Here is a 14,264-nt window from a genome sequence, read left to right on the forward strand (position 1 = left end):
ACCCGCCAGAGGGTCCAGTCTGACCCCCCAGAGGGTCCAGTCTGAACCACCAAAGGGTGCAGTCTGACCCACCAGAGGGTCCGGTCTAACCCACCAGAGGGTCCGGTCTGACCCACAGGATGAATTTCTGAAATGCAAACATTCCACTTCAGATACGACCTGTCAAAGGTGTCTACCCCTTTTTAGTTCTGGTTCCACATTCAGACTAATGTGATCTAAAGTAAAACAACTGCATGATAACCTATAAATAATGACTCTAAATCCAGCGCCTGTAACGGAACGTAAACTAATTAATTTCTGTCTGTTAGAAGCTCAACATGTAATTGCCTTAAAGTGGAAGGAGCCTGAGGGAGCTGCCTCTGGCCAGTGGATTACAGAGCTGTCATCTAACGTGGCACTGGACAAACTGACTGACATGGCAACAGGAAGGGTTGAGGACTTTTACCAGACGTGGTCTTCTCTCCTAACCTTTATGAAGAGCTTAAATGTGCAAATGCCTACAACTGGACAAGGACAGTTACAACCACAACTATGATTTCAAAATAGCTTACTACTAGTTCCATGGCTAGAGTCTTAGTATTGTGAAATAGAAACAGAAATGAAGAGGAAGACCAAATTATGGACTCATGATGCATTGGATATATGTGTCTGTATTTACATTAAAGTCCACTGAAATGTGTGTATGCTCAATTTGTAATGCACGTACTGACATTATTATCAGTATTGTATTTTATTCATCATAGATCTTATTGAGGGTGGGAGGAAGGGGTTTAGAAGGGTTTTTTGTTTGTTTGGAGTGTTATATTGTTGTGTTTATAATCGTATGTTCATTAAAATGGAAAATCAATAAACATATATAAAAAAAGAATTAAAAAATAATGAATCCAAATATTGTTCTTGGTTTAATGTGAAAAAAATAACTTTACATTATGCCTATAAATAATGAAAATGTTTCACTTTATTTTAGTGCAAAAACATCATGAAAATATTGTATACATTAACAAACTATCCTTTAATAATGTGAATAATCTGAACAAATATGAACAACCTGAAGTGTCTAAAGAAAATTATTTTAACAATTTTCAGCCTGTTAGTAAATGTTTTGGGCCTTTATAGATCCAATCTGTAATGAACATGTATAAATGAGAAGTTAAGGCATAATATTGTTAAAATTGCATTGGTTTTTCTTAAGAAAAATTTTTTCAGGTTATTCACACTTATTGTTTGGATAATTTGTAAAGATAAAAATTTTCATAATTTGTTTTTTTTTTGCATTAAAACAAATAGAAACTTGGGCGTTGTCAATTTCTGTAAGTTATTCTGCTATTATTTTAGTGGTCTGATCCAACTGAGATCAAACTGGGCTGAATGTGGACAGTGAAAGAGCCTGAGTTTGACACTCCTGGTTTAGACAGACAGGACTGAAGGCACCAGCCAACAGACGAATGGATTCAACCTCTGCTCACTTCATTATTTACCGTACTAAAGCCCCATATCTGTTCACCTAACATTAAAATGAACAACAGTCTGTGCAGTTTGTGCTGTATGTAATGGTCTAATTCCGTCTTTCCAGGGACCTAAAATGGGTCATGGACTTGTTTTCACTGGGTCGCCAACTGACGCCAAATACAACATGTGAATCCACTGTCCTAATCACATTAGAAAACGAGTGATGTGTGAAAGAATTCAGAAGTGATGACACCAGACAAACAGTGGCTGAACAAGGAATATTAAACAGATATTTTCAGATAGTGTATGAGCAGTGCAATCGCCTGGTGGGTGTGTTTGTTATTGTTACATAATTAATTTAGTTTAGTTTCAGAATCAGAAACACTTTATTTATCCCCGGTGGGAAATTTGTGCGTTACAGTTAAAGTACAGAAAGAAAGCGACTTAAGAGAAAGTAAAGTTATATACTAGAAATGGACAGAAATGTACAAGAGACGTTCAGTTATTCCTGTTAGAATGTGTCGTTCTGTTGAAACTACAAATGTGCAAAAATTAAGCTCGATATAGATCTGAAAAATATAGTCCAGAGTGAAAAATATAAACCTGAATGGAAAAACATAATCCAATATGTCAAATAGGGTGTGTGACACTCAGAGTTTAACGGCCACAGGCAGGAATGACCTGCTGTGGTGTTCTGGGGGGAATGAGTCTAATGCTGCATTTCCACTACGTGGAACCAGCTCGACTCGGATCGACTCGGTATTCCTGCAGACCGTTTCCATTCCAGGACACTACTGCCTTTACAGTACCTGGTCGTCATAGCGATGCAGCGTGTTATTTCTGGTCGTCTGCTCAGAGTTGCTGAAAACTCGCTCGTTGCCTGTTGTCTCGTCTGAATGTTTACGTCTTCCACCACAGACTGAATGTCCTGGACCGACCCTGGTGGAGTTCTGGGCTGTTCTCATGTGGATTCATGGACCCACAGATTTACTGTCCACTAACGCATCTGTTTTTGGTAAAACGGCAGGTCACAGAGACAACTGTCTGACCAATCAGTGGTCTGCAGTGTTCATACGCCACAGTTTAGTAGAGGTGATTCCAAAAAAACTAGTACCAGGTACCAGATTCCAGGTCCTTTTTCATAATGGAAACGCAAAAAGGCCAAGTCAAGTTGAGTTGAGCCGGTACCACACAGTGGAAACATGGCATAACACTGGAGGTGGATCTGGGGTGGATCTGGGGGGTCAGTCTAACACTGGAGGTGGATCTGGGGTGGATCTGGGGGGTCAGTCTAACACTGGAGGTGGATCTGGGGTGGATCTGGGGGGTCAGTCTAACACTGGAGGTGGATCTGTGGTGGATCTGGGGGGTCAGTCTAACACTGGAGGTGGATCTGTGGTGGATCTAGGGGGTCAGTCTGACACTGGAGGTGGATCTGTGGTGGATCTGGGGGGTCAGTCTAACACTGGAGGTGGATCTGTGGTGGATCTAGGGGGTCAGTCTGACACTGGAGGTGGATCTGTGGTGGATCTAGGGGGTCAGTCTAACACTGGAGGTGGATCTGTGGTGGATCTGGGGGGTCAGTCTGACACTGGAGGTGGATCTGTGGTGGATCTGGGGGGTCAGTCTAACACTGGAGGTGGATCTGGGGTGGATCTGGGGGGTCAGTCTAACACTGGAGGTGGATCTGGGGTGGATCTGGGGGGTCAGTCTAACACTGGAGGTGGATCTGGGGGGTCAGTCTAACACTGGAGGTGGATCTGTGGTGGATCTAGGGGGTCAGTCTGACACTGGAGGTGGATCTGTGGTGGATCTAGGGGGTCAGTCTGACACTGGAGGTGGATCTGTGGTGGATCTGGGGGGTCAGTCTAACACTGGAGGTGGATCTGGGGTGGATCTGGGGGGTCAGTCTAACACTGGAGGTGGATCTGGGGTGGATCTGGGGGGTCAGTCTAACACTGGAGGTGGATCTGTGGTGGATCTGGGGGGTCAGTCTAACACTGGAGGTGGATCTGGGGTGGATCTGGGGGGTCAGTCTAACACTGGAGGTGGATCTGGGGGGTCAGTCTAACACTGGAGGTGGATCTGGGGTGGATCTGGGGGGTCAGTCTAACACTGGAGGTGGATCTGGGGTGGATCTGGGGGGTCAGTCTAACACTGGAGGTGGATCTGGGGGGTCAGTCTAACACTGGAGGTGGATCTGTGGTGGATCTGGGGGGTCAGTCTAACACTGGAGGTGGATCTGTGGTGGATCTGGGGGGTCAGTCTAACACTGGAGGTGGATCTGTGGTGGATCTGGGGGGTCAGTCTAACACTGGAGGTGGATCTGTGGTGGATCTGTGGTGGATCTGGGGGGTCAGTCTAACACTGGAGGTGGATCTGGGGTGGATCTGGGGGGTCAGTCTGACACTGGAGGTGGATCTGTGGTGGATCTGGGGGGTCAGTCTAACACTGGAGGTGGATCTGTGGTGGATCTAGGGGGTCAGTCTAACACTGGAGGTGGATCTGGGGTGGATCTGGGGGGTCAGTCTAACACTGGAGGTGGATCTGGGGTGGATCTGGGGGGTCAGTCTAACACTGGAGGTGGATCTGTGGTGGATCTGGGGGGTCAGTCTGACACTGGAGGTGGATCTGTGGTGGATCTAGGGGGTCAGTCTGACACTGGAGGTGGATCTGTGGTGGATCTGGGGGGTCAGTCTAACACTGGAGGTGGATCTGGGGTGGATCTGGGGGGTCAGTCTAACACTGGAGGTGGATCTGTGGTGGATCTAGGGGGTCAGTCTGACACTGGAGGTGGATCTGTGGTGGATCTGGGGGGTCAGTCTAACACTGGAGGTGGATCTGTGGTGGATCTGGGGGGTCAGTCTAACACTGGAGGTGGATCTGGGGTGGATCTGGGGGGTCAGTCTAACACTGGAGGTGGATCTGGGGGGTCAGTCTAACACTGGAGGTGGATCTGGGGTGGATCTGGGGGGTCAGTCTAACACTGGAGGTGGATCTGTGGTGGATCTGGGGGGTCAGTCTAACACTGGAGGTGGATCTGGGGTGGATCTGGGGGGTCAGTCTAACACTGGAGGTGGATCTGGGGGGTCAGTCTAACACTGGAGGTGGATCTGGGGTGGATCTGGGGGGTCAGTCTAACACTGGAGGTCCCTGTGTTAGACTGGGACTAGTGTTAGACTGACCCCCCAGATCCACCCCAGATCCACCTCCAGTGTTAGACTGACCCCCCAGATCCCCCTGTGTAGGGGGTCAGTCTGACACTGGAGGTGGATCTGGGGTGGATCTGGGGGGTCAGTCTAACACTGGAGGTGGATCTGGGGTGGATCTGGGGGGTCAGTCTAACACTGGAGGTGGATCTGGGGTGGATCTGGGGGGTCAGTCTAACACTGGAGGTGGATCTGGGGTGGATCTGGGGGGTCAGTCTAACACTGGAGGTGGATCTGGGGGGTCAGTCTAACACTGGAGGTGGATCTGGGGTGGATCTGGGGGGTCAGTCTAACACTGGAGGTGGATCTGTGGTGGATCTGGGGGGTCAGTCTAACACTGGAGGTGGATCTGGGGTGGATCTGGGGGGTCAGTCTAACACTGGAGGTGGATCTGGGGGGTCAGTCTAACACTGGAGGTGGATCTGTGGTGGATCTGAGGGGTCAGTCTGACACTGGAGGTGGATCTGTGGTGGATCTGGGGGGTCAGTCTAACACTGGAGGTGGATCTGGGGTGGATCTGGGGGGTCAGTCTAACACTGGAGGTGGATCTGGGGGGTCAGTCTAACACTGGAGGTGGATCTGTGGTGGATCTGGGGGGTCAGTCTAACACTGGAGGTGGATCTGTGGTGGATCTGGGGGGTCAGTCTAACACTGGAGGTGGATCTGGGGTGGATCTGGGGGGTCAGTCTAACACTGGAGGTGGATCTGGGGGGTCAGTCTAACACTGGAGGTGGATCTGTGGTGGATCTGGGGGGTCAGTCTAACACTGGAGGTGGATCTGTGGTGGATCTGGGGGGTCAGTCTAACACTGGAGGTGGATCTGTGGTGGATCTGGGGGGTCAGTCTAACACTGGAGGTGGATCTGTGGTGGATCTGGGGGGTCAGTCTAACACTGGAGGTGGATCTGGGGTGGATCTGGGGGGTCAGTCTAACACTGGAGGTGGATCTGTGGTGGATCTGGGGGGTCAGTCTAACACTGGAGGTGGATCTGTGGTGGATCTGGGGGGTCAGTCTAACACTGGAGGTGGATCTGTGGTGGATCTGGGGGGTCAGTCTAACACTGGAGGTGGATCTGGGGTGGATCTGGGGGGTCAGTCTAACACTGGAGGTGGATCTGTGGTGGATCTGGGGGGTCAGTCTAACACTGGAGGTGGATCTGTGGTGGATCTGGGGGGTCAGTCTAACACTGGAGGTGGATCTGTGGTGGATCTGGGGGGTCAGTCTAACACTGGAGGTGGATCTGGGGGGTCAGTCTAACACTGGAGGTGGATCTGTGGTGGATCTGGGGGGTCAGTCTAACACTGGAGGTGGATCTGTGGTGGATCTGGGGGGTCAGTCTAACACTGGAGGTGGATCTGTGGTGGATCTGGGGGGGTCTGGGACAATTAATACTGAACAAACAACAACTGAAACTATGAATGATGAAAGAGCTGCAGCATCTGAAACTGACCACAGTGAACATGTGACACAAACAGAACCACAGTGCTGCAGTTTCACACTCACAGTTTGTCTGGGATGGACTGGGATTGTCTCTGTCAACTCAACATAGATTTTTATTAGTAATTTTATTTTGTATTTTTATCAATAACTAGAAATTTCAGGCGACCCCACGGTTGAAAAACACTGCTATAGTGACACTGAATGTATGAGTAGTTTGTGAATCCAAATCCTTTTCTTTTTTTTTTTTTTAAATATCTGCTTATGCAAATCAACACACCACTCATGAATAAATAAGTAGACACCATCTTCAACCACCGCCAAAAACAGACAAACGATCTGAACAATTCTCTGTTTTATGAACAAGCACCAGCAAGACGTTGATCCAACATAAACGGTGGTGAAATGGTGTCCCCCACAGCAGCGTATCAGGACCTTTGACCCTCACCTCTCTGAAGCTCAGTTTGCCATCGAAGTCTTCATCCACTTCTTTGATCATGTTCTTGAGGCCCAGGTGGGTCTGGGGGGCTCCCAGCTTCTCCATCATCAGCTTCAGCTCCATCAGGTCGATGAAGCCGTCTTTGCCAGTGTCGTACCTACAACAACATACAGGACACTCAGAGTCAGCTTCTACCACACAGTTATTCAGACCATGCTTCAATCATCCTGGAGGACAGAGCCACCTGCCCCAAACTGAGGCTCAGGACCCAAAATAAGACATGTCATCTATTATGCCTTTGTCATTAAGCAGAGATAAATGACAGGAAACATGATTTATGACGACATGTCCGTGGATCATTAGTTCCTCGGTAAGTGTGAAGGAACACAGTAGGGATGGAACGATTACCGGTATAACGATAAACCGCTGTAAAATCACAGTTAGTATTACCGTTTAAATTCTAATTCTCATGATAACTGTGTTTGATTACCGCACTTTTAAAGAAAAAAACCCTACGTAAAGATCTGCTGTTATGTCAAATATTTGAGTATAGTTTTAATTTATTACAATTTTAATTTTCTATACCTAATATTTGAACCAATATTCACTTTTAAAGTCTGTGAAAAGGTTTGTTAAGCATCTGTGTGTTATTTATGCAATAAATTATATACATTTTTCAAATTGGATTTTATATTTTTTTGTGTTTTTATAGTAGGTTCAAGTGAAAAAATAATAGACAGATGATCTAGATGAAGTTGTGCTGAAAAAACAGATCCAAACATGAGTATAGTAAACATTTGTTTCTATAGTATATAAAGGCCAAATCAAAAGGACTGAAAAACAGACAGAATAGACTCAGACCACTAAGGGTTAATATGTGAATGTTTCTGACACAGAAGGGACAGTGGGACTACGATTTATTTACTTATTTTTTCAAAATACAACTTGGTTAAATTATGTCAGTGTGTGTATTCGTACTTTTTGAACATTTTGAACACAATTTCAATAATACCACAATAATAATGATAACCGTGATAATTTTGGTCACAATAACTGTGATATGACATTTTCCTATCGTTCCATCCCTAGAACACAGTCAAGTGTAAGTAGTTCTTTGTTTTATTCCAGGTTATACATGCTATGACTAGTGATAACCTTCATTTTGCTGGTCTTCCAAATGTAGTAGTGTGTGTGGTGTTCCATCTACATCTACACGTCTGGGGTCAGCAGAATGTGTGATGTTCAGATGGGGTCAGGAGACAAAAAAGGTTGGAAACCACTGGGCTAAATTATTAACCAACAATGTGCAGGCGTTGTCCACATGTGACCCTCCCTATAAAAACCCTCTTGAAGTATGGAAAGTTGCTCTGGACAGGATACACACATCTTCAATTTGTCAACGACATAGGGTTATTCAGTTTAAAGTAGTTCACCGTTTACATTGGTCTAAGGTCAAACTTTCTCTAATACAACCTAATGTTGATGATGTGTGTGACCGTTGTCGCACAGAATCTGGTACTCTTTCACATATGTTTTGGAGCTGTCCACAGCTAAGAGAATTTTGGAAGTCAATTTATGCCTTTTTCTCTAAAGTGTTAAAAACTACCATTGAGCCATCTCCAATTACCACAATTTTTGGCGTGACATCGCCGGAATTGGGTCTCAACATTGCAAGTAACGCAATGATAGCGTTTGCTACTCTCTTAGCTAGACGGCTAATTCTTACAAAATGGAAGGATAAGTCCCCGCCCACATTTAAGCATTGGGTCAACGACTTGATGCAACATTTGACTCTGGAGCATATTCGTTATTCCATACATGGCAATACTCTAAAATTTTTTAAAATTTGGCAATCGGCCCTTCAGTTTGTTGAACAAATGGACTTCAATGCTATGGTTCTTTAATTGTTCGTAAAAGCCTTTTATTATATACTGTGATTTTGTAACGTGTTTTTGTACTTGCCCTCAATTTTTATTTATTTATTTTTATTTTTTTTATTGAACTTTGTATTGTTGTTTAAAAGTGTTGATACCAACAAGACCTTTTAATGACTATGACTGTATGTCTTTTTGCGATATGTCATGTAATATATTTTAATATGTATCTTATAATACACTGGTGTGGTGGGTGGGTGTTTGAGTTGTTCTGTTCTGTTTTATAACAACTGTAAAATTTAATAAAAGAATTAAAAAAAAAAAAAAAAAGGCACAAGAAGTTGCTAAACGACATCATCACTAATTTGCATAATTGGAAATGTGCATGTAATTGTAATGAACGATGTAGAAGAAAGGAAGAACATTGTGTTATCCACAAATAGTGAGTGTAAAAACACCAAAAATAAAACAGACTTTTTTTAATGTCCCAAAAACAAACAAAAAAAAAACAACCCTCAAGTAAAACTGGGGAAAATGTCTGTAGTAAAAGCGCCACGCTGGAGTGCAGCCAACGGTGATGCTGCGTGCAGAGAAGACGCAGACGGACGACGCATGTCACTTTGGTGTCCATCACTCCACCGTTCCAAATCCTGTGTGTATGTTTCCCATGAATATGTGCAATAAGAACAATAACTATAACTGGAAAAATAGTCCATGAATTAAAAGGCAAACATTCATGAATTTCATTGTGCGTTTTTAAACTTCCTTAGTGTAGAAAGCAAAAGCACTGTCGAGTCATTTTCCATGGGTAATGAACCAGCAGCACTGTGAGTGTTTACCAGGTGTGTTCAGTTCCACTTGTTTGTGTGGAACTGGGTTAAGCTCATTGTGTTTGTCTGCACTTGTTACTTACATGCAGATCATATTTTATGACCAACCAGGGGTTCTCATACTTTTTCTTGCCACTGCATGAGTGAAAATGTCAACCAGTGTTTTCTTCATCTAGCCTTTGTCAAATATTGTAATAAAGTCTGTCCAGAATAACAGAACGTACAGGATGAATGCAGAGTTTCCAGGCAGTTCCACCAAAAGTCCACCACACACAGACGGAGACGAACTGAGGGGAAAACCTGCTACACCTTACTTTAGTTGTACGTCGCCTGTATTTCATAAGACGTGTGAAAACTGTGCTTCAGATTGTGCATCATGATTAGACCTCATTGGTGAGTAATAATAATGATGCAGTCCAAGTAGAAGAAGGCATTTGTCTATGGAGTGAGGATTTTCTCCACCATGATTTCCCAGAATTCCAAAGCCATCACCGCAGTCACGACTGCATGTGACTCAAACATCCAGTCACACGGCTGTTATCACCGATGGCCGAGCCCGCAGAGGCCTGATAGGAGCAGTATTTATAGGTCTGGCCAGCTGTTTGTGGGTCGGTTTGAGGGAATGCACCCCCCCACCCACACACACACACACACACACACACACACACACACTGACACTAATCTGTTTAGGCCTGAAATGAAACCATTGTTTGGTTCTGGATGGTGTGAAGGCCAAGAGGGCCCGCCTCTGCCTGCATGTGAAAGGAGCTTCACTTCACTCCACAAAGGGCCATGACATCACCACATACTGATGAGCATCCGAAGGATGACTGTGGAAGGCGTGTGACGCCAAGAATACACTCCCCCTGCATATTTAGAGCATTTGAAAATCAGCAAAGTAGGCCAGTGCAATTAACCCCCGAATGACTGAAGATTATGACTAACTGACCTAGTTTCAGTCCCGTTGGTAAATTCAGAGAATTACTTGATCAAACTGGATGAAAATGTTATCGTGAGCAGTCAAAACTAACAAGTCATCCCAATACAAGATCAAAATATTGTCTAAAGGTTGCTTTGTGGTCGTGAGTGAAAGTTAATGAACAGAGATATTCATTTGTGGCTTTAAACTGTTCACAAAGGAGGTGAAAAGACAAAAAGGAATAAAAGATGCACAAAAAAACAGGTAATATCCAGTGACAGACTTTCTTGTCTCATGGTGAAAGTAACAAATCCTCCGCACAGACTGACATTCAAACGATGCGCTTCAGCCACTCAGATCGCAAAATCCTTGACCGACACCCGGGAGGTCTAGTAACACGGACAACGGTCAAGCAGAGGAGATCGACATCCAAACAGTTACCAGTACAATGTGATGTTTATTGGTATGTATAATTACTTTATTTAGATCTTATTAATCTACTTTAATTCATCCAGAAAACCTTCTTAACCCGCCTGGCCACGCCCACTTACGGGACAGGAAGTGTAGGATATCATGTCATTGGAGAAGTGTCCAGTCCAGTAGCTTTAGACGGCAGTGCCATTCATATCCTGAAACCACTTTACACGTATTAGTTCTTTGTGTGCATTCTTCTGGCGTTTGGTCTAAAATTGAAAACTATCTCAGATCTAAATGTACTGAAAATATAACTAGAACATCTCCAAACATACTTACATATTTTGAACATGACAGATGTCATTTTGAATTTATTGGTAATTTGATCATTTTATTTGGAAAAGTTCACACAGACAAAAGTAAATATGCCTAACCACGCCCAAATTTTACAGTTTTTTGACTGAATTTGAAAAATATTTTAAATCACTGGAATTTTATCTTTAATAAGACAAGCACAAGCACTTTGACAATTTATAAAGAATTATTTAAAATGGACTGAATTTACTCTCTGATGTTTTGTTTTATTTCTTCTAAGATCTTTACATTTTAAGTTATGTTTATCATTATTATTTGTCTTTTCTTCTTTGTGTCTGTGAGCCTTTGCATTATGTTAATTCATTTGTTTGGATGATTTTTCCTTTTGACATCTTGATGTTTGTTCAAAATTTCTCGATGCTTTGTATACACATATATTTTCAACAAAGTTGAAAAAAAAAAGCTTTAGATGGCGGTGGTGTGTTTAGGTGGTCAGGAGGATGGTTTTACCTGGAAGACAAAAAATAAGGACAAACCAGGAAGAAATTCTTTATAGTAAGTCTACTTTCAACTCCATGTGAACTTGGTGAATGAACATTAGGGAAAATGACACAACTGAAGTGTTTTGTTAAAGCTCTGACACATACACAGTCTGAGTTAATCATTGTCATAGGTCACTGAAGACCTGAAACATGCAAAAAAAAACCACTGTAATTATATCAAATTTGACATTATGCAACTGCAGGATCGTCTGGTTTCTGTCAACAAGCAGCTTATCCAGTACCTGCTTCTATCACTACGTCAGTTCTGTTTCAAGAACCACTCTTTTGTCGTCTACACAAGCCACATACCATTTAGAAGGTGCAGGCGCTGCATTCTGGGGACATTTTACATCCAACAGATCTGTAGCTACAGGGGTTTCATGATCATTATGAGACTTAATCATTTGAACATGTTTTGTTGATGCGTTGTGGAGGTTTTGGAGGCTTTTCCAACTTTCTTGTACAGATTTATGTAGCACTGTGCAAAAGTCTTAGTCATACATATTTATTTCACTCTCTTTTCTTCAGATTCAACAAGAAAACAGGAAATGTGTGCAAGCCTTAAAAGACACACAAAAAACTGAACTAAATGAGTTTTAAAGATTTAAGTTCCTGTTTAGAAAGACCTCTGACCCCATGACAAGAAACAGCCCAAACAGAAACATCGAACCTGTGTTGAATGAAACCTGATATAAAAGCTCATCTTGTCTGAACAGAAGGGTTAAATACATGTTGAGTGCAGAGGGAACATCTGTATGTGTGAACATTAGAACTTTACTGAACCAGCACACCTAATGTTGGACCAGGACTTTTGCACAGGACTGTAACTAAGTAACTACCACTAGTATGTCATTTGCATTTTCCAAACACTTCATTGTATCAGAGTCGGAGGGTGGGCCTCCTCTGTTGGCACTGTGCTCCTGTTCTGACAACACAAACGCTCCCATGGACTCGTCTGCTTGCTCTTTCTGGGAACACAAGAACGTCAGAGGCCTGTTAATGCAGAGTGTTCCCATGAGCAGAGCAGACAGCGGCAGCTCCTGACAGCACAATGTACCAGTAAACCAGTCAAAAACACATCCATACATCTGCTTTTAATGTGCACACGTGTGTAGGCATTCCCCTGACTTCTGTTACTCTGTACTGTTATGACTGCAAATCAAATGAAGTACTACAAAACTGGCACAATTGTTGAAGGTGCACATGAGATCATTACTCCAAAAAATATTCATGACATTTAGCAAATCTGTCTGTAACAACACTGAGCTATATCGTATCGTACCAGCAGCTGAAAGTGATCATATTTGAAGGAAAAATGGTCAGACACACCCACTTTTTATGACCATAGGTCATGGGCTTTGGGTCATGACCGGGTCAGGGTAGGGCTGCACGATTTTGGCAAAAAAAAAATCCCGATTTTTTTCCTCTAAAAACTCGATTTTCGATTTTGATTTCTTGGGTAAAACTACAAAAGACAACAGAAGTCAGCATGTCGTTTTCATGAGCAGCGCACAATGCAAGGCACTGCTCTGACCTCAAATCTGTGATGGGATCACGTGATGAACCCACAAAAGTTTATTTTTTCTTAATTAAATCTTTATTGAATGAAGTAGAGTATACAAACAATGTATACAACAAGAAAATAACATAAGTTTGCCAGGGGGAATACACTATAATACAATGTCCAAATCAGAGCAAATACTTATGTTTTTATAGCCTTTTTTATACCTGCCGTTTTGTTTCCAGATTTATCTAACAGCTTTAAATAAAGTTCAACATCTTTCAAAAAATAAATAATATTTGGTTTTGTGTTACAGAACTTACATTTGTGAATGAAAAAATTAACAAGTAAGAGGACTAAATTAATTATTAAAAAAAAATATTTATTTATTTATTTTTCTGGGTATCTGGTCCACAGCACTGATACCAGTGTCAGTCAGTGACAGGCATCAGTCGTGCGTGCGTGCGTGGACCAGGTTCATATGAGTGATCCACATGCGGTTCTATTTAAACTGGGGGATCCGTGCGTGGAACAGACCGACCCAGGACACACTGGAGGGATTCTATCTGTGGAGCTGGTGTGTGTGGGCACAGGGCTGTGTGGGCTCCTCTGCTGAGGCTGATGACCCCGAGACCCGGACCCGGATCGGAAGAAGACAGTATGGTACGGATCCGGGACAACGTAAGATGAATGATCCGCATGCAGTTCTATTTCAGTTGCGGGATCCGTGTGTGAAGCCACGGCTTACATTGGTATAAGTACTGCGGGTTCATGAACACATTTAAAGTCCGGTCATTACACGGACTTCTGTGACAGACCGCTGTCACTGATAGGAGGAGGAGCCTACGGGAGCCCGCAAGCGCGTGGCCCGGAGGCATGAGAGAGATGAAATCGATTTTACGAGTTCCCTTTTTTAAAAATCGTCCTAATTAAAAAAATCAGATTTTGATTTAAAATCGATTAATCGTGCAGCCCTAGATCAGGGTTAGGGTCAGGGTTAGGGTTAGGGTTAGTACAGGATCCCATATACAGGTGGTCGAGTTTCCTCCGTAGGGTGGGTGGACACACAGGGATAGGGGGAGGAGCTCAGAGTAGAGCTGCTGCTCCTCCACATCCAGAGGATGACTATCTGGAACTGGCCCTGGGTCTGGCAAGGTGCAGCGGCAAGAATTTGACCTGCCCTCAAAACCAGGCATTTTCAGACCTGACCAGCCACAGTCACACAGGTCACAGGTCATGACTGACCAGGAGAAAATCGGCCAATTTCTGAGCATGGCCGAGTAATCAGTGCAAGTCTAGGGGTACGTTTACACGGCAACACTCGGCAAAGATTTC

The 14,264-nt window shown here is 43.7% G+C and overlaps 1 protein-coding gene across 1 annotated transcript in view; it reads right to left on the bottom strand.

Annotated features, from left to right (window-relative positions):
• Nucleotides 1–14,264, bottom strand: part of efhd1 (EF-hand domain family, member D1) — a 63,841-nt gene that overhangs the window by 5,380 nt on the left and 44,197 nt on the right. Inside the window, exon 2 of the mRNA XM_030129368.1 lies at nucleotides 6,544–6,691. Coding sequence (XP_029985228.1) covers nucleotides 6,544–6,691 — 148 coding nt within the window. The remainder of the gene's footprint in view (nucleotides 1–6,543; nucleotides 6,692–14,264) is intronic.

This window comes from Sphaeramia orbicularis, unplaced genomic scaffold (genome assembly GCF_902148855.1).
Source record: "Sphaeramia orbicularis unplaced genomic scaffold, fSphaOr1.1, whole genome shotgun sequence".
NCBI lineage: Eukaryota > Metazoa > Chordata > Actinopteri > Kurtiformes > Apogonidae > Sphaeramia > Sphaeramia orbicularis.